Genomic DNA, 21,670 nt, shown 5'->3' on the forward strand with positions numbered 1-21,670 from the left:
TGTCACACACATGAATATTATATGTTAGGTGTGTCACACCAGCAAACAGATTGAGAACCACTGCTCTAGAGAGAGCTATGTGTACATACTTGGAATGAAATCATCTTAAAAGTCTAATATCCAGTGATGATCAAGGGTGGCTGAAAGATAGGCAGCGGACGGGATATAAAAGAAAATTGTAACTTGCCAATTAAATGCATATAGCAGTATTTTTCATTGCAAAAGATGACAGAAAAATAGACATGTCTGTTATTCTTTCCTTTCTAGGTAATTAATTGATAAGCTCCTGAAGTCCAGGAGCAGACAATAGGCCATTATGTGGTCTGGCTGACCCTGCAGGGGAACTTATGTAGGTCTGCAGTGTTGCCTTTACAACTCACAGTCCAGCTTTGGATAACCCGCTGGACCCTTGTCTTTCATGAATGGGCCATTTTTCTCCAATACACAGAGGACCTAATTCACAGTTCTCTGTGAGGGACCAGTTTAAATAAATATAGGCAGCATTTCAGTGCCCCATCTGGAAACCATCACTGCCAATCTTCCCAAACCAAACAAACCTCCACAATGTTGAATTGATAGCTTTTACAGGAGGACACAACCCTTGCTGTTGATATTTTTATAGCAGGGGCTCAGAGGTTTACTTGCAACTCATGGCATTCCAAAGAAGGCAAATGCATCTGGGGCTTTCTTTTTTTCTGATAGGGAAGTATAGGTATGAACACTGATTTTAACTGCTGTAATTATGAAGCATAAAAATTCTTAACAGAAATTAATACTGAATTTAGCAGATTTCAGCAAAACCTCTTTTAGGGATCCTTTTACCAAGCTGTGGTAAAAAAAAAAAAAAGGCCCTGCGGTTGCAAGTAAAAAAGGCCAAAAATTGACATGGCCATGCAGTAAAATTGCATTTACCGCATGGCCATGCGGGGGAAGCACTTACCACCACCCACTGAGGTGGCGGTAAGGGCTCCCACGGTAACCCGGTGGTAACCGAGCAGCACTGATTACTGCTGGGTTAGTGCTGCACTAATAATTATGGAAGAAATTTCTGTAGCGCCCCTTAAAAACTCGAGCTGCTCAGGCCCTGCACTTTGAAGCAATAAGTGCGGAATGGACAATTACCAAAATGGAATAGATTATCTTGCAGTGTAATGTATTTTACAGCAGATCGTATTAGTGATAGGGCCACTTCTGCCCACCCCCATCCAAGTCAAACATGCAACCCCCACAGTCCCAAGATCTGGGTTACATTTTCTACTCATCCAGCTCTGAGTTTCTTAGGATATTTACATTATTTTATATTTATTTGCCACCTTCTCTTGGAAATAAATTTGCCAAATGTTAAGTGTCAAGATGCAGTGCATTAAGGGATCCTTTTACTGTGGTAGAGTGGGCGTGTGGAACTGCCGTGCACTGAGGCCACTGTTTACTGCAGCCGGAATTTCCATTATTTAAATGTAAGTCGTAAATGGTCGTGTGCTAATAAAAATATTGGCGTGCAGCCTTTTACTGCCTGAGCCCTTACTGCCACCTCTTTAGGAGACGGTAAGGGCTCACGCACTAACCCAGCAATAAGTGGACAGCATGCGGCACAGCCCGAATGCCGCCAGGCATGCCTACTCCCTGCCCCCCGCATGTGAAAATAGAAAAATATTTTCTGGCGTGGGAAACGTCGGGCAGCAAACACAAAGCTACTGCAGGGCACCTGGGAGTAGCCGGCGGCAGTGCTGTTTTGCCACACCCTACCCATACGGTAGCCCTACCACCTCTTCTTGGAAAAGGGCCCCTAAATGATAATTCTAAAATGGCATCTAGGCAGCCGGATTCTGTTGTAGAACACTAGCATCACAGTGCCAGCTTACGTGCTACCATACTTCCGTTACTTTTAACAACAGTCTTTTTAAAGACCAGCTTAAGTCTATTTTACAAGACGTGTCACCAAGGACATATGTGAACACCAGCATACGTATCAAAACTCCTGAAACAGGCACGTAGGTGCCGAAACATGGTACCATGTCGAGTAAGATTTAATAAACATCTTTGCTTCAGCATCCTGAGTATGTTTTTGAAGAGCCTGATCCAGTTCCCACTCCTTGGGTTCTGATAGAATACTAGCATACATCAGCATCTTTATGCGCCCACTTGCGCCACGCCAATAGCAGGTGTAAATGTGCATGCCTATATGCGGCACTTCCAACGTGTAAATTACAGTATTCTGGGAGCCTCCTCCTATGCACGCTCCCTAGCAGTTAGATGTTAGGGGGTTTGCTAAGCAGTATTAACGGACCCTTTTACTAAAGGGTTGCCGCACGGCAAACCGGAACTACTGCCAGCCCAAGGCCACCAGCTGTAGTTCCACCTTGAGCACGTGTCATTTCTGGTAATACGGAAAATACACTCACGTACACAAAGAGTGACACGAGCTGCACATACTGCAGCAGGACATGTTTATTCACTTCTGCCCTAGCTGAGATAACATTTTATCATTATCTCTCTGACCTCATGTGCAACTTTCTTTAAATTAGTCACCTTATTTTCTAACTCCTCTTACTCTCTTACCTATCTATATGTTCCATCTTTGCTTATACCCTACACTGTCAATTAAAATGTACTATTACATATTCTGTTGACATTGTAAGTAGTAAACTATGCCATACTTTGTATTGTTATTTGAATACTTCTACTGCTGTAATTGTCCGTTGCTTATGTTTGATTTATTCTTACTGCACACTGCCTTGAGTGAATTCCTTCAAAAAGGCAGTAAATAAATTCTAATAAATAAATAAATGTCTAGCGTGGCACTAACCCGGTGATATAATCTTACCACATGGCTGTGTCTTTTTAGGGGCTTTTAACCCACTGTGGTAAAAAGGGCACTGGTGCAGAGCAAAAACAGCCCCCACCACTACTGCAGGGCTCACTTGACCACAGTTTGGTAAAAGGATCCCTAAGTGTGAATGTCACTTATAGAATATTGGTTAACGCCCAACTAACACTTACGCACATAACTGTTGCAGTCTCAAATGTAAATGCTAGTATTAAATAACTTGCACATGCAATTGACACTTAACTCTAGGTGACCAGTTAAAGAATGAGGGAGTTGTGTGGATGACACCTTTTTCTTGAACTAACTTAATAGTCTGTGTCTACCTTTGAAGAGCTGCACCTTTCATCAAGTCAGTCCCTCCTGTGCATCTGAACCTCCTTTTTAGGACCCCAGAAACATTAAAAAGGGTCTGCGTTCTAAAGATTTCTGTTTCTGTGCTGTCCCTGCATGGCGGTTTACAGGCTGCAGCATGGGAAGACTGATGTGGAATTTACACTTGTGACAACCTGTCCAAACAAGTTTAAAAAACATAATTCTTTCCTGCTACCACAAAAGACCCCTTCCAGCATTTAGGGTGAAAAATATATCAGATGTTGAAACCAAATGCTTCATACCAAAAGAAATAAGTTCATTCCGAATCAGTACAGTAGCAATGGAAGTAGATTTGCATCTAAGATACTAGGTAATAACAATACCTTGCAGCCATTCTTCCACTTAAGCTTCAGCAGCTGCAGAGTAACAGGGCCAGCTTAAGATATGAGCCTGGTTAGGAACTGGCTCACGACGCCATAACTCAAGGGTGCCAAAAATGCCAAAACTCAAGGGTGCCAAAAACCTGTCTCAGTTGCTCACCCATCTAAACTTGCAGCAGTGCCAGCGGCAATGCAGGGAATCTGAGGTCTCCAGAATCTCCTCCCGTAGGAGGACTTGAAATCCCTGGTGATCCAGTAGGCCCATGAGCCCCCCCCCCTCCATGTAAGCCTGTCCCAAAAGACCCGTCTCTTTCCAAAATCCACCCCTTCTCCCCACTCCGCATCACCCCAACATCTCTTCTAGAACTGCAACTCACCCCAAGGGTCCAAGGAGCAACAGAAGTAGGAGCAATCCTCACTTGCTCCTGTCCTGGTGGTTGCCTTCTTCAAAACAGCACCACTGATCCCAAATCCATGATGCTTCTGGAGGACAGGGGCTTTTTTCCTGCACCCCTTAATCTCCTATTCACTTCCTCTCCTCTCCTTGACCCTGCTGACCTCCCTTCATCTTCCCCTAATCATTTCTTCCCTCTTCCCTTCACCTCTTATTCCTTTTGCTCTCTCTACTACTACTACTACTTATCATTTCTATAGCGCTACAAGGCATATGCAGCGCTGTACACCATACATAAAAGACAGTCCCTGCTCAAAGAGCTTACAATCTAGATAAGACAGGTAAGCAGACAGAACAATTAAGGGCAAGGGAAAAAGAGGTGAGGATAAAGGACAGGGCAAGTGAGTTAGGAATCAAAAGCAGAGGTAAAGAGGTGGGTTTTGAGTTTGGACTTGAAAACGGCTAAAGACGGGGCTAGATGTACAGGTTCGGGAAATCTATTCCAGGCATGAGGTGCAGCGAGATAAAAGGAACGAAGTCTTGAATTAGCAGTAGAGGAGAACGGGACAGATAAGAGAGATTTATCTACAGAATGGAGTACTCGAGGGGGGGGCATAGGGAGAGACAAGAGTGGAGAGGTATTGGGGAGCGGCAGAGTGAATGCACTTATAGGTTAACAGGAGAAGTTTGAATTGAATATGGAAATGGATGGGGAGCCAGTGAAGTGACTTAAGGAGAGGGCTAATGTGGGCATAGGGACTTTGGTGGAAGATGAGTCGCGCTGCAGAGTTTTGGATTGATTGAAGAGGAGAGAGATGGATGTCGGTGAAGGGTTCTGGTAGAGTGCTCAGAGATGAAGGGACGGATTTTGCTAATGTTGTAAAGAAAGAAACGACAGGTTTTGGCGATCTGCTGAATGTGAGCAGAGAAGGAGAGAGAGGAGTCAAAGATGACCCCAAGGTTACGAGCAGATGAGACGGGGAGAATAAGAGTGCCATCCACCAAAATAGAGAAAGGGGGGAGAGGGGAGGTAGGTTTAGGGGGAAAGATGAGAAGCTCAGTTTTGGCCATATTGAGCTTCAGATGATGCCGAGACATCCAGGCAGCAATATCAGACAAGCAGGCTGAGACATTGGTCTGGATGGTGGTTGAGATTTCAGGGGTAGAGAGGTAGATTTGGGAGTCATCTTCCATCTGATCCCTTCTGTTACCTCCTCTCACCTCCTCTGCTTCCCTTCCTTTTTCATGCTTCTCCTTCTCTCCCCTTCTCTATTTCTTCTCCCCTATTCTGCTCATCTCTTCCCTTTCTTCCTCCCCTCATCACCTCATTCACCCCTTTTCCATCTTTTCTCTTGCTCCCTCTCCTTTCTGTGGTCCCATGTTCTATATCCCTGTTGACCCCATTCTCCTCTCACTCTCCCTCCCATCCTCTCTTTGTCCTTTCCCTTCCCCTCCCCTGTCTTCTTTCACCCTGTCATCACTTTCTCTCCCCCAACCCTCATCTCCCCCCCCTACTCCATCTTCTGAACCATCCAGTAGCCTTCAGATGAAAGCACTTTCAAAATCTATTTTCTGAACTTGCCTCATCCCCTCAGAGAGCATTTCTTCTTTGAGATCATAATAACTGATCTCTCCCTTTTCCCTTCTATGGCAGCTTGTACCCCTAGTGGTAGAACCAGATCACTGCTAGGGGTCAGCAGTGCCATTCTGAAGAAGACTACCGGTGAATGGAGATCACTCTGGCCCCTGTCACACAGGGACCTCTGGGGTGATGCAGGAGCAGGGGTGAAGCTGGCTGGAACAAAGCTGATACAGGTGGGGGGAGAAGCTGACTGAAAGGGAGCTAATATAGGTGGGAAGGAAAAGCTGGTTGGCTGGGACCTGATATGGGTGGGTTAGCTAGCTAGAAGGGAGTTGATCTAGGGGTGGGGGTGCCAATGCAGGTGGGGGACCCCCAAAGCAAAAACTGGCTCAGGACAGCACAATTCCTTCAGCTGGTCCTGCAGAATAATCAGACATAGGCTCACCCCCTCCCCACCCCCCATCCCCACACACATCCACCAGTATTCAGTTTGGATGTGTAGACATTTCTGAACAATTTTAAAGCATTTACTTTTATTTTAAGCAAGGATCTATTTGAGTGGGTTAATGTATATTAAGCGTGGTTCAGCAAGAATGTGTCTACCCTCATGTGGCCTCTCATGGGGAGGTTCCTTTTCTATTCCTAAAAAAAAAAAAAAATCGCCATTGGAATGCATTTTTTTTTCAGAGAGGTTTCACCTTTCTGGAGTTTGTGTCTTTATCTTGAAGGCCTCTAATTTGCCACCACCTGCAAACGGATGTCTGTTGTGTCTGGAAGAGAGGAAAAGTCTCCTCCAGATAGTTCATCAGTAAGGCTGGAGAAATAACAGCCAAAGTGTGGGGGAATAGTCAAGGCAAGTCATCTTCACACAGACACCTCCAGTTTTAATCTCTATGACAAGCCTCATTCAAAAAGTACTTCCCCTCCCCCATTTTGTGGATAAAGAGGGGGGGGGGGAACTCACCATTGAATAAGACCTGGTGTCTGCTAATTTGAATAGAAATTTACAACAACAACAAAAAAGTCTGGCAAGGCAAAAATGGAAAGCCAATCTCACCAGAAATATAATAAATCAAAGCCATGAGATATCCACCCTGATCTTAATGAACAAAAAATATACTGATAAGATGGCATGCTAAAGCAAAAACCTAGTTAGGGTGTTGCTGCAATAAGTCCCCCCCCCCCCCCCCCCCCATTAATATCCCATAGCTCTTTTTTGTTTGTTTGTTTCATTTCGTTTGTCAGTGTAATTTGTTCAGTGATATAAAAGCTCAGTATACCAACTGTGTCTCACCTGTAATCGCAGACACACAGTAAGCACCGAAGTTAGTGCCATGCCGCATGCGCTCAGAATATAATGAGTTGAACTACCGTTAACCCAAGCCAACAGCATCTTATCAGCTATACACAGGATGGCACTTCAGGACCAGAGGCTGAAATCCCCCCCCCCCCCCCCCCTTTCCCGTACTGCCCTTACTGAAACTTCTAAAACTTGAGGTGACAGAGACGTGACTTCTCTGTAAGAAAGTGAACTAAACTGTGCAGACAGCACCTGTTCAATGCAACGCCACAGCCCCCCCCACCCGCTGCAAAACGGGGAAGACACAACTTACTGATCTCGCCTTCCTGGGATCTGACCACTGCCAGTGAAAGCAGCTGGGCAGCCGCCAGCAGCACCAGTATCCGCGGATGCACAAAGCTGACCATGTCGAAATATCAGACCTGCAGGTCGATGCTGAGGAGGCGCCGGCTCGAGTTCCCCGGTCACTGGCAAGTCTTCATGCAGCCGATCCCCTCGGAACCAGAACAAGGAGGAGGAGGAGACGGAAAATCCGGCACCGAGCTCCAGCAGAAGCTTCACACCGTCTGCTCTGCGCTGAGGTACCCCCCACTCGAGTATATCAGCGCTTCCCAGTCCTCCCACTACCCCCCAGCTCAGCTGTAATTGGAGCATCTTCCCCTCCTCGTTACCTCAGAGCCCTCCTCCGGCAGCCGGGTGGGGGGAGCCCTTTCCCCATCTTTTTCATTGCATCGGAGGCCACGCACAGAACACTCTTCAACTTTGGCCAAGGAACACAAAAGCTCGCCCTTGGAGGTGGATGATTGCTTCGCTGCTCGTCAATGAGGGAGGGGGACGGGGAGACTTGTGGCCAGACCTGGTGGTCCCTGGGAGCTAACTTCGGCTGCCTGCCTGCAGAGGGGATCGGTTGCTGACCCCTAGCGGTAGTCTCGCGTTCCTACCGCTGGGTGAGGGTCAGTGGCACAGTGGAAATTCCGGCCAATCCTTACCCCTAGCCTGTGTGCAGGGCCGGTCTTAGCAATTGCGGGGCCCTGTGCAGGCCACTCCAATGAGGCCCCCAGCCTGCACCCTCCCTTCCCAACTCCCAGCCTGCGTCTGTCACCATAAGTCATAATTTATCAGAGTTTAAAAGGAGCTCTCGGAACCCCACCTCACCCCCTACCTTTCCTATGAAGAGAGGCTGAGAAGGCTAGGGCTTTTTAGCTTGGAGAAGAGACGGCTGAGGGGAGATATGATAGAAGTGTATAAAATAATGAGTGGAATGGATCGGGTGGATGTGAAGCGACTGTTCACGCTATCCAAAAATACTAGGACTAGAGGGCATGAGTTGAAGCTACAGTGTGGTAAATTTAAAACGAATCGGAGAAAATTTTTCTTCACCCAACGTGTAATTAGACTCTGGAATTCGTTGCCGGAGAACGTGGTACGGGCGGTTAGCTTGACGGAGTTTAAAAAGGGGTTAGATAGATTCCTAAAGGACAAGTCCATAGACCGCTATTAAATGGACTTGGAAAAATTCCGCATTTTTAGGTATAACTTGTCTGGAATGTTTTTACGTTTGGGGAGCGTGCCAGGTGCCCTTGACCTGGATTGGCCACTGTCGGTGACAGGATGCTGGGCTAGATGGACCTTTGGTCTTTCCCAGTATGGCACTACTTATGTACTTATGTACTTATGTACCTTGATGTGCATCCACCACATTTCAGTAGAGAGCATCAGACAGTGGCAGCAATGTTTATAGGAATCAAATGCAGTGGCGTGCCTAGCCTCGATGGCACCCGGGGGCGGATAGTCGATGCGCCCCCCCCCCCAGGTGCAGCATCCCCCCCACGAAATGACACCCCCCCCGGGTGCACGCCGCTGGTGGGGGGGTGCCGCAGCATGTGCCTGTCTGCTCCCAGTTCGCTACGCTCGCTAAATTCTCTCGTTCGCTGCATCTCCCTCCCTCTGCCCTGGAACAGGAAGTAACCTGTTCCGGGGCAGAAGGAGGGAGCTGCTGCAGCGAACGAGAGAATTTAGCGAGCGTAGCGAACTGGGAGCAGACAGGCACGCGCTGCGGCACCCCCCCAGCGGCGTGCACCCGGGGCGGACTGCCCCCACTTGGTACGCCACTGATCAAATGAATAATACAGTGCCAGTTAGTAAAAAAAAAAAGTATATATATATAAGATTCTAGAAACACTAAGGTTCATATACTTCCTTAGAATTTTGCTAAAAGTGTCCTGACCTTACTAATTAGAGAGTAAAACCTAGAAATGTTTCCCTTCTCCAGATATGACCAAGCAAAACATTAGATTTCACCATGAGATATACTTCTGGGATAGGGTACCCACTATAGATACTGATTATGGTGCCAGTTTTCATTTCATTCTATCAAGAAAATGAGATGCCTACTTTTCTTTATAGAATATCAATGCAAATGCATACGTTTAAGGTGAAATCTTTTACAGTAGCTCTATAACTGCACACACTTAGATGTTGGCACATATTCACGTAATTGATACCATTCTGTGATATGCTCTGCCCATATTTCACCCAAGCTCTGCCCATCATTTTTTGGTTCATTTTCAGGTTTTTTTTTTGGGGGGGGGCATGTTCCCTATTTTTGACTCACACATTCATTTTAATACTTTCTAATATGCATTGTTTCAAAGGTTGACACACATTACATTGATTTAGTATACACTAAGGGGGAGATTCTATATATGACACCTGGAAAATCCACACAGAAATCATTTTTGCCTAAGCATATTCTATAAGATTTAGGTTTGGTATATAGAATACGCTTAGTTGATACCCCACACCTAAAACTACGTGCATCCATTTACACCAACGAAAATGTGGCATAAATCTTATCACGTAGATTTAGGCAGACTGGGCCATATTCTATAACAACACATGCAAATTTGGGAATGCCCATGAAACTCCCATTTCTCCACCCATAACCATGCCCCTTTTTGATGTGCACATTTGAATTTAGGTACAGTGAGTTGCAGTATACACTTAGTGAGTTATGCACATTAATTCAAATTATTGCCAATTAGTTCTCATTATTGCTTGTTAAGCGCTGTCAACAATGCTGATTGACTTATTAAGGCAATTAAATTACGTGCATTGTTATGGAATACGCTTAGATTTAGACATGGAATGCTAGGCATGATACATAGAATCCGGCAGTAAATTTTTAAGGGGCAGAAATGAACCACGTGGATGCATATCCCTCTCAAAAAGAGCTGAGCATCCTGGCTACAAACTCTTAAAGCATTTCCTTAGGAAACATAAATATGAATTGGAAAGCCCAATCCTTTTTCACCCATACTGGAGGCTGATGAATAATATGAAATATAGTTCCTCCTTAGACAGAAAGACTTTTTGTGTGTTTTCTAAAGATAACTGAACTGATAAAGAGACACAAATGGACTGTAGGTTTGATGTTTGCTGCTACTGCTCACAAGTTTCATACTTGTACTGATTCAACCCCTTTTCTGTGTCTGTTACTATTTGCCCACAGGGCAAGCATTTTTCTGACTAATAAATCAGAAAAGTTTATAGCACAGGATAATGTTCTGTGGTCTGATACACCTGAAGAAGGGACCCAGGTAGTCTCAAATGGATTATTCAGATTGACATTGATCCAATAAAATGTATCCCATTCTCTGGTGAATGTGAATTTTTCCACATCAGTGGGGCAAATGAGGTAGACATTATTTCTTAGACAGTGCTGTAAACTATTGGTGCTTAAGCACCCCCCCCCCCCCCCCCCCCCCCACACACACACACAACATTGGGTTTTCAGGATATCCCTAATATGTGTATGATATTTTCTCTCCAATGTATGGAAAACTTGCTTTGGAGTATGGAGCATATAGTATGCTCCAGTTGCAAGAGCACTCCTGTGCCTATGAGGGGATTTGGATTTTGGATTAGCTAACACCTTCTTCAGAAGTTCAAGGTGAACTGTATTCAGGTACACTGGGTATTTCCCTGTCCCTTGAGAGCTACTGAACACTGGCTTCCATTATCAGCACGCATACAATTCAAAATCCTCACTCTAGTTTTCAAGGCCAAGCTTTTCTCTATGCCTTCTTATCTCTTTAATCTTCTTATTCCCCACACACTTTTCTTCGATTAGCAGGCCACAACCTTACATGTGTTGCTGTACTGGGACAAACCGAAGGTCCATCAAGCCTAGTATCCTGTTTCCAACAGTGGCCAATCCAGGTCACAAGTACCAGGCAAGATTCAAAAACAGTACAATATATCTTATATTGCTTATCCTTCCCTCCCCTACACAACTCTAGCTAAAAATTACCCGTGATACTGCTTTTAGTTATCTTGGTCCCAAACTCTGGAACAATCTTCCATCAAGTATTCGTAATCAACCCTCTCTCCAGATATTTAAACGAGCACTGAAGACCCATCTATTCACTTTAACCTTCCCTTCTACCTCTTGATGCAATTCTTTTTTTTTGTCTGTTTGTTTGAAGACTGTTTTTTTTTTTTATTTCATGTATTTTATGTATAGTTATTATTTTTAGATTTTTTATTACGTAAACCACTTTATGCCTATTTGGTTAGGCCTCGGCGGTATATCAAGTTTTATGAAATAAATAAATACATAACTTTGTACCTGAGGCAGAGGAGGGATAAGTGACTTGCCCAAGATCACAAGGAGCAGCAAAGGGATTTGAACATGGCTTCCCTAGTTCTCAGTCAGCTTCACTGGTTCTTAACCTTTTTTGGTTCTTGCACCCCTTTTACTGCCATCATGTTTCTATGATCAGTGAAAACCCCTTCCTAAACCACATGTCCACTAGTAACTACTGATAGCTACACAAGTTGCTAACTATTAGCTGCTAACAGTGTTAACTGCTAACACAGTGATTACAAAACCTGTCCTGGGGATTCCCCAGCCAGACAGTTTTTCAGCATATCTGTAATGAATATTTATGACAGAGATTTGCATGCACTGCTTCCACAGCATGCAATCCTCTCTCATCAATATTCATTGTGGATATCCTGAATACCTGACTGGCTGGGTATGTCCTAGGACTGGGTTGAGAACTCCTCTTTGACCATTGTTCTTTTTAGTGTCTTAAGGATGGTGAAGAGGAATTAGGTCTTCTTTTCCCAAAAGGAGTGGCCTAGTGGTTAGGATGGTGGACTTTGGTCCGGAGGAACTGAGTTCGATTCCCACTTCAGGCACAGGCAGCTCCTTGTGACTCTGGGCAAGTCACTTAACCCTCCATTGCCCCATGTAAGCTGCATTGAGCCTGCCATGAGTGGGAAAGTGCGGGGTACAAATGTAACAAAAAAAAAATTGAAAGAAAGCTCTTGCTCTAGTCATTTTCATGGCATGCGAGAATCCAGTCCTTGCAGCAGGAGAGTTCTAGTTGAGCTGTCCAGAAGGGATTTGAGACCACATAGTAGTATGAAGGAAGGAGAAATATGTTGACTTGTCCAGTCAGTATAACCAGGTACCAACAGCGTGTTTCACATTTGGAAGAAAAGGAGCAGTGGCAACATGGTACATTTGGCCATCAAGGTGTGAGTGAACTGTTTCCAGATCAATGTGACTCTGCTGAGGTCAAATGTGGCTCCAGCGGGGATAGAAGACCACAAAGAACTGAAGAATCTGGATCTCTGCATGAATGATGTAAGTAGCATGGTCTTTGAATGGTTGGTAACATAGGTAGCTGTGACCTCCTACCTCCCCATTTCCCTTCTCTTAAGGAAATATATTTAAGATGAAAGATGTGGTGGGTAATTTTAGAAGGCAGGGGTTCTCAATCCAGTCCTTGGGACGCACCCAGTCAATCAGGTTTTCAGGATACCCACAATGAGGGTAGAGGTAGTATATGCAACTTTATCTCAGGCATATCCACTATAGATATCTTAAAAACCAGGTTGGCGTGGTGTGTCCCAAGGATTGGTTAGTGAACCACTATTATAAGAGGATGCCTGGTTTAAGAGGGCAGGTAGGTGCCTAGTTAGGTACTATAGGCTGGATTATGTATATGGCGCCAAAAGTTAGGCTCCAGGAATATCCATGTGAAGCTCATATTCTTTAAAGGGTGCCTGACCTTTATAGAACACTAGTATAGCAAGCAGGTCACACTTAACTTTGGGCACCGGACTAACGCCTGGTTCTATCAGGCATGTCCGGCACCCAAAATTAGGTGCAGATAGGCATTATACTATAACATGATGCCTAACTTTTGGGGATGCCTATGACCCATCCATCTCCCTCCCATGGCCATGCTTCCTTCTGGATGGTGCGGAGGAAAAGTTAGGTGCCATGTTATAGAATAGCACGCAGAGGAGATCCACCCGCAATGCCAATAAAGTACTTGTTAACACCAATTAAATGTCATATTGGTGATTGTTATCACCCATTAACCATGTGAGTTACAAACGGATCTTAGATCCATGCACACATTCCAGCACCCAACTTTGGGCAACCTATAGAGAAAGCCAGCAGTGACACTGTTGTGTGTTTTTACTAATTTTCTGCTACATAGATGCTGACTTTGGAGTTTGATACCGTACAGCTGCTTCCAACTCTATATTTTGGGTACAGATTGGCTGCGCTTTGATGACATGAAACCAATAGAAGTCACTTGTGCTTTCTTGGTATTTCAATCACAGTCTACAATTGCAGTCAGCTCCTGATAAAGGCTTGAAAGCCAAAACACTGTCAGTGTTGAGTGAGTCTGTCTGGGATTCTATCTCTACACCCTATTTTGATCAAGACTGAATATACAGCTATTAATAAAGAAATTGTTTTTTCACCTCTTTGGATCATCTTGGTGCTTTATCCCTTCTACTCCTGAGGTTTCCTTGCGGTATCTTATAAAAACACATAGAAACCTATATGTAAAATATTAGTCAGTAACATAACTAGGACTGAATGGGTCCTGGGCGGAAAAATTGAGATGGGCCCCCTATAACACCATTGGTCCCAAGGTAGTGGGGACCGGGAGGAGTGGGGAGGTAGGCAGGATGCACATTTTCCAAAGCTGACATATTACAATTAATACATTGAGAAAAAAATAATTTTCTTCTACCATAGTTTGTGGGTTTTCTTCAAGGTTTCCCGGCCTTTTTACATTTTTTCACTCTCTATGTGCAGCATTTATCTTTTCTGTGTGTCCCTATCCTTTCTGTCCAGCGTCTCCCCTCTGTGTCCCTGTCTCTAACCTTCCCCCATGTTGTCTTCTCTGTGTCCTGTCCATCATAACCCTCTGTGTCCCTATCCCTCCCCATGTGTCCACTATTACTCCTCTGAGTCCTATCCCTATGTTCCCTCCAGGACCAGTACCTCTTCTGTGTCCCTGCCCCTCCCCCCTTGACTAGCTTCTCTGTTCTCTCATTTATCCTGCACCCTCCCCCTCCCCCCCCCCCCCCCCCCCCCCCCCCCCCCCAGCCTTCCATGGTCTGTCATCTCCTGCCTTTGCTGGTCCAGCATCTGTCTCCCTCTCTCTACTCTCCCCCCATATTCCAGTATCTATCCCTATCTCTTTGCTCCACCCACCCACAGTTCAGCATTTGCCCCCTCTCTTCCCCCTACCCTTTGCTCAAGTTTTCTCTCTTTCTCTCCCTTCCACTCTCCCAGTCCTGCTCTACCATCTCTCCTTTCTCTTCCCCCCCTCTTTTCCCTATGCTTCCTCCCCCCCCCCCAGTTCATGTTATCTTTAAAATATATTTCTATATAAATTAATGAATTTAAGATTTTTAAAGTTTTAAATGTTTAAGTTTACAATTTTTACATTTTTAAAGATTTTTTTACAAAATGGACCTCAGTGGTGACTTGTTTCACATGAGGTAACTGCTCCTCATGACTCATCTCACTTTTCATAGGTCCTAATGTTTATTGTGATCCTATATCCCAAAAACGTTTCATGAAACTTAAAGTGTGCATTTATCTTAGTGTAAGGAGTGAAGGACCTACAGCTAATATGGGCCATATTTCGCGAAGACGCTGCTTCAGAGTGTGGTCCTCTACCATAAAACTGAAACTTTCATTAGTAATTCTACTCATTGTATGCACCTCATATGCCAAAACAATAGCTCTCTTACCTTTTACAACACACTACTACTTCACATTGTTTCAAAAATGGCAGCTGCACTTGCAGTCCGTCCTTTATACAATCACATGGTCTGCAGGAACCAATCAGTCAAATAAGATTACAGCAATAAAGTTTAATCAATATCTGAGTTCAGCCCCACTGGAGCATTGGGTTTGAGAGATTGATGCTGAGGACTGCCCCTGCTAATAAAACAATAGGACCAATTGAAATCTGATCCCCAGTCCAGCATGTTTCTCCCTCAGCCGCCCCCTCCCCCCCACCAGCTAGTTTGGCATTTCTCCATCCTCACTCCCCCCCTCCCTATGCCCAGGTCTGGCATATCTCCCTTCCTGTCCCTTTCCCATTCCTTCTGCAGCCACTCCAGTTCCCCCCCCCCCCCCCCCCACCAGTCCTCCACATGCAGCAAGGAGAGTGCTGAAACCTGCCTCTAGCTGGTGGGGCCTAGGAAGTTGCATCAGAGAGGCGAGATGTGCACTGATAAGACCCTGAAAGGCAGGTTTCAGCGCTCTGTCTGCCATTTGTGTAGGACCAGCAAAGAGGAGCTGGATTGATGCCAAACCCGGGTGGAGTGGAGTGGACGGAGAGAAAGTGCAATTTCAGGTGGCCCCTACCATTAGGCATCCCTGGGCATTTTGTGGGGCTTCCTCAATAGTGGCTCCACCCCTGATATTAGTGTAAGTGGCAGAAATCATGCCTACACTTGAGATGCAGATATTTACACCTGCTCAAAAACAGGTGTCTTCACCTAGCTAACACTGATATGTACGCCAGCAAAATACTCTTAACCATCTACTGTTTCACCCTATTCCAACACACACTCACAAATCACGACACAGACAACAACAGCCCCACAATTCATAAACCACAAACTACCCACGTACACAATATGCCTACCCAAACACCCAATAAAGACCAAGAAATATACAATATAATATCCATGAACAACACCTAAGGAAAGGAAAGAAAGAACGTACATCCATACATCAAGAAGACAGGCAACTGATAGAAATTACCACTACCCTGAACCCAACTGAATAACATCAACTAATACAAATAGGTTACATTAATGCCAGATCAGTAGTTAATAAAACCACATCAATAACTGACTGGATCACGACTGATCACCTTGATTTCCTACTCATTAGTGAAACCTGGATCCATGATTCCAAAGATCCTATAATTTTAGAACTCTGTCCCCCGGGATACAAAATTACCCACTGGACAAGAGAAGGAAAAAGAGGAGGAGGCATAGCAATAATCTATAAATCCCAATTCACAATCACAACAACAGCAGAATCTATCCTTCCCCAACTGGAAATAGCCTCAGTTAGAATCAACCAACCTAATCTATGGGAACAACTAAATCTAATCCTATTTTACAGACCCCCGGGCAAGTGGAAAGACTCACAAACACACTTCATGGATTTCATATCGAATATTTGCATGTCTACCCAGAACCTTCTCATAGCAGGAGACATCAACCTTCATCTTGAAGATACTAATGCAAGCAATGTACAAGAATGCAAGGAATTCCTCCAACTTTGGGAGCTCCACTGGCCAAACATGCAACCCACCCATAAAAAAGGACACACACTAGATATTATAACCCACAAACTCTCGTCAGAACATAACTTCACAATTAGAGATACAAAATGGACAACAATACCTTGGTCTGACCACTACAAAGCACACACTTCCCTCCACTGGAGAACAAAAAATCCACAACAAAAACAAGAAAAAAGAACCTACACTACAAGAGGCAAAATAGACCCACTAACATTCTGGCAATAACTCTATACCGACGAATGGACAACACCTACAGATTCACCCCAATTTCTACAAGAATGGGACAGCAGATGCAAAACAGTACTAGACAACATAGCACCACCTCAAACTAGAACCTCACATAGGAAGAACTCAATTCCATGGTTTAATGAAGATTTGAAAGAACTAAAAACACAGGTCAGAAGACTAGAAAGAGCATGGAGCAAGAAAAAAGACGAACACACACTCAAAGACTGGAAACAACTACAAAGAAAATACAAACACAAGATCAGACAAACCAGGAGAACGTACTACAAAACCACAATAGGACTAAACTACAAGGATACACACAAACTCTTCTCGCTCGTAAACAAACTCCTAAACACTACCTAAACGATTACCTCTAACAACATAGACGCCCCATCCGCAACCAATCTGGCAAAACACTTCAACGAAAAAATCATAAAGCTCCGGCACAAGATACCTACCAGTACCACCGAGTACACAAGCATCCTTGAATGCCTAGACCCAAAACCCGGGGAAAACCCAGCAGATCGATCATGGACCAACTTTGACACGATTTCGATTGATGAACTCTCACAATGGCTTAGAAAATATGCCAAGTCTCAATGCAAATTAGACATTTGCCCTATTAGCCTAATAAGATCCGCCCCCAAACAATTCAAAAAAGACCTCATGAACCATGTAAACCACAGACTCCAAAATGGCCTCTTTCCAATGGATAAAGGAAATATCCTACTCACTCCGCTGCCAAAAGATGCTAAGAAAGCACAATGGACCTAACCAATTATCGACCAGTTTGCATCCATTCCGCTCACAACCAAACTAATGGAAGGTATAGTGACGAAACAACTCACTGAATACTTAACTAAACACTCAATTCTACATGAGTCTCAATCAGGATTTCGATCAAATCATAGCACCGAAACTGTACTAGTATCCGCAATTAATTCATTCAAAAAAACAATTGCAACTGGTAAGAACATACTCTTATTACAATTTGACATGTCTAGCGCCTTCGACATGGTTGATCATGGAATACTTTTACATATACTAGAGTACTTCGGAGCGGAGGTCCAGTTCTCAAATGGCTCGAAGGATTCCTCACCACAAGATCTTACCAAGTAACAACGAACGCTGATATATCACCTCCATGGATACCAGAATGCAGAGTTCCTCAGGGATCCCCCCTCTCGCTGACTCTCTTCAACCTAATGATGATACCATTGGCCAAACTCTTAGCCAATCAAAACCTTAACCCCTACATATATGCTGACAATGTCACGATTTACATCCCGTTCAAACACAATCTAAACGAAATCACTAACGAAATCAACCAAAGCCTCCGAATCATGCACTCCTGGGTGGATTCATTCCATTTAAAACTCAATGCAGAAAAAACTCAATGTCTAGTACTCACTTCTCAATACAACTCAAATAAGTACTCCACCATAACCACACCATACTGCACTCTTCCTATTTCAGAAAACCTGAAAATCCTTGGAGTCACCATTGACCGAAATCTCACACTCGATACCCATGTGAAGAACACGACGAAAAGATGTTCTACTCAATGTGGAATCTCAAAAGAGTAAAACCTTACTTCCCGAGAAACATCTTCCGTACCCTGGTACAGTCAATGGTAATAAGTCATCTGGACTACTGTAACACATTGTACGCTGGCTGTAAAGAACAGACTATTAAAAAACTCCAAACAGCCCAGAATACAGCAGCCAGACTCATATTTGGAAAAACCAAGTATGAAAGTGCGAAACCTTTAAGAAAGAAACTTCACTGGCTCCCACTCAAGGAACGCATTGAGTTCAAGATCTGCACGACTGTACACAAAATTATCCACGCAGATGCTCCACTATACATGCTAAACCTAGTGGACCTACCTCCAAGAAACGCCAAAAGATCAGCCTGTAAATTCCTCAACTTGCACTTCCCCAGCTGTAAAGGACTTAAATACAAGCAGGCATACGCCACGTCCTTTTCATATAGGAGTACACAGATATGGAACGCACTACCCACAGCCCTGAAAACCATTGATGATCTAAGCAACTTTCGCAAATCCTTGAAGACACATCTCTTCAACAAAGCCTACAAAGAGAACCCTTAACAACACAAAATCACCACACCAACCCTCCCCAATACCAAAATACACCTCCAACACTACCCTATCTACCACCTTCTGCTCTAATTCCTCTTTTAATCTCTGCTTATCACCGATTGTATCCAAGATCCTGCCTTGACTATATCATAGCAACACGCTGTAAGCCACATTGAGCCTGCAAATAGGTGAGATAATGTGGGGTACAAATGCAATAAATAATAATAATAAATAATTTATCTACTTGTGTAATAATAACAGGCTATTTTATTTTCTGTGTGTACTTGTGAACTCTTCCCAAACTCTGCCCCTGTATATGCCTACCAGCAAAGTACACACCATTATCATGTCAATGCACATACTTTTACACTGATCAGAATTTTAGAACAGGCTATTTATACGTGTATGAGGTCAAACAGCATTTTCCAGAGAGTACTGCAGGTTTTGGTTTTGAGAGATCCGCGTGTGGAGATTTGGCTGCAGTCCAACTGTTCTAGGAAAATATACTGTCTTACAAATTCCTAGACCCCTGACACAGGCCAGTAGGGCCGAAACACGACTTGTGTCGAGTCGCTCATTTTATTGAATTGAATAAAGACTTTGTTGTGGACACCATCTGAGAGAAATTTACTGTAGCAGCATTTAATTTTCGAAAGGTGACTACGACAAAATGAGGAAATTGGTTAAGAAGCGAAAAGGATCAGCTGCAATATTAGGACTTTAAATCAGGCATGGGCGTTATTTAAAAATACCATTGTGGAAGCTCAGACCAGATATATTCCACGAATTAACAAAGGTGGAAAGAAGAGCAAACGACAGCCAGCGTGGTTAAAAGCTGAAGTGAAAGAGGCTATTAAAGCCAAAAGAACATCCTTCGAAGCATGGAAAAAGGATCCGAATGAAGAAAATAAGAAATAATGTAAACACTGTCAAGCTAGATGCAAAGCACTGATAAAGAAGGCTAAAAGAGAATATGAAGAAAAGCTTGCCACAGAGACAAAAACTTGTAGTATTACCTTTTTCACGTACTTCAGAAGCAGAAAGCCTGTGAGGGAATCTGTAGGACTGTTAGATCATGAGAGAGGGCAAGGCAGAGGTAGTGAACGAATTCTTATTTTTGGTCTTTACGAAAGATGTAAGAGTTCTACCTGTACCGGAAATGGTTTCAAGGGTGAAGATGCAGAGGAACTGAAAGAAATCTTGGTGAACCTGGAAGACATACTAAGCCAAATCAACAAATTAAAGAGTGATAAATCACCTGGACCAGATGGTATCCATGCCAGGGTACTGAAAGAACTCAAACATGAAATTGCTGATCTGCTGTGAGTGATCTGTAACCGGTCATTAAAATCGTCCGTAGAACCTAAAGACTGGAGGGTGGCCAATGTAACACTGAATTTTAAAAAGGGATCCAGAGGTGATCCAGGAAATTAAAGATGGATAAGCCTGACTTTAGTGTTGGGCAAAATAGTGGAAACTATTATAAAGAATAAAATTATGGAACACATAGACAAACATGGTTTAATGGGACAGAGTCAGCATGGGTGCAGCCAAGGGATGTCTTTTACCTCACCAATCTGCTTCATTTCTTTGAAGGCATGAATAAACATTTGGATAGAGGTGAGCCAGTTGATGTAGTGGGCAGAAAACAGATGGTAGGGTTAAATGTCCATTTTTCTCAATGGAGGAGGATGAATAGTGGAGTGCCGCAGGGATCTATACTGGGACTGATGCTATTTAACATATTTATAAATGATCTGGAGGAGACCACGTGACGCTATGAACTGAGCAAGACGTGACTTGCTCTGGCTCTGAGACCCCGACCCCCAAAATGCTTAATTTCATAGCGAGAACCGCCGGTAATATTGCCAGCCTAGCAAGTAATCTGCTTATGGACAAATATATTACTAAATCGCCAACAGGCATGGCGCTACGAGCAGCAAAAAAAGATAAAACTAAAGCGGGAACTTCGGAGGGGATGATGGCGGAAGGCCTGGGACCCACGGTGGCACCAGTAAGCTTTACAGAACAACAGCTGGTACAACTGACCTCCACGATTGAAAAGGCATGGGCCCCGAAATGGCAAGCATTGCACGACAAACTGGATAACTTTCAAACGGCATTAGATGGTCTGGGGATCTGGACAGGGGATTTGGAGGTCAAAATGTCAGCGAATGAAGATGACTCACGTGATTATGGCCCAGACATTTGCAGCTTACAGCAAGAGCTGAAAGAACAAGGTGCAAAGCTGGAAGATTTAGAAAGCCGTTCTAGACGGAATAATGTGCGCATAGTTGGCCTTCCTGAGCAGCTGCCAGAACGCAATTTGGAATCCTGGCTGGAGAACTGGCTGGGAAAAGAGCTGGCCCTTACAGATTCCTGTGGCTCATTGGTTTTCGAACGTGCGCACCACATGGGACACAGGCTGGAAGCTAACAACAGACCGAGAGTAGTTGTTGCAAAAATCCTTAACTATAAACACAAACTAGAAATCCTGCAAGGATTCAAGCTCAGGAGAGATTTGCTAAAATATGGCGGGCGTAACATATTGATCTTTCAAGACTACACGATGGCGGTACAAGAACAACGTAAGAAATTCCACCCTCTGTGCACCACATTGATTGAGAAAAAAGTAAAGTTCGCGCTCCAATATCCTGCTAAACTGCGTCTATTTTTGCAAGAGAGATGGCAAACCTTTAATACAGTAGAAGATGCACACAAGGCATTAACAGAACATCAGGTGTTGGATGGACCATGAGTAAGAACTTTCAAGGTTATGGTTCAAGATTGATATAGTTTAACTGCAGAGTTGATATGTAAATGATTGGGAATGTGTTGAATAAATGTATGGGGAAGGGGTCTCATACCATGAGAACGTGGTTTGTAC

The 21,670-nt window shown here is 44.0% G+C and overlaps 1 protein-coding gene across 1 annotated transcript in view; it reads right to left on the bottom strand.

Annotated features, from left to right (window-relative positions):
* Nucleotides 1-7,350, bottom strand: part of LOC115464626 (collagen alpha-1(II) chain-like) — a gene marked incomplete at its 3' end in the record, with an annotated part of 114,943 nt that extends 107,593 nt beyond the window's left edge. Inside the window, exon 1 of the mRNA XM_030194990.1 lies at nt 7,109-7,350. Within this exon, the coding sequence (XP_030050850.1) occupies nt 7,109-7,202 (94 nt within the window). The remainder of the gene's footprint in view (nt 1-7,108) is intronic.
* Between the last annotated feature and the right edge of the window lie 14,320 nt (nt 7,351-21,670).

Source organism: Microcaecilia unicolor, chromosome 3, assembly GCF_901765095.1.
Source record: "Microcaecilia unicolor chromosome 3, aMicUni1.1, whole genome shotgun sequence".
NCBI lineage: Eukaryota > Metazoa > Chordata > Amphibia > Gymnophiona > Siphonopidae > Microcaecilia > Microcaecilia unicolor.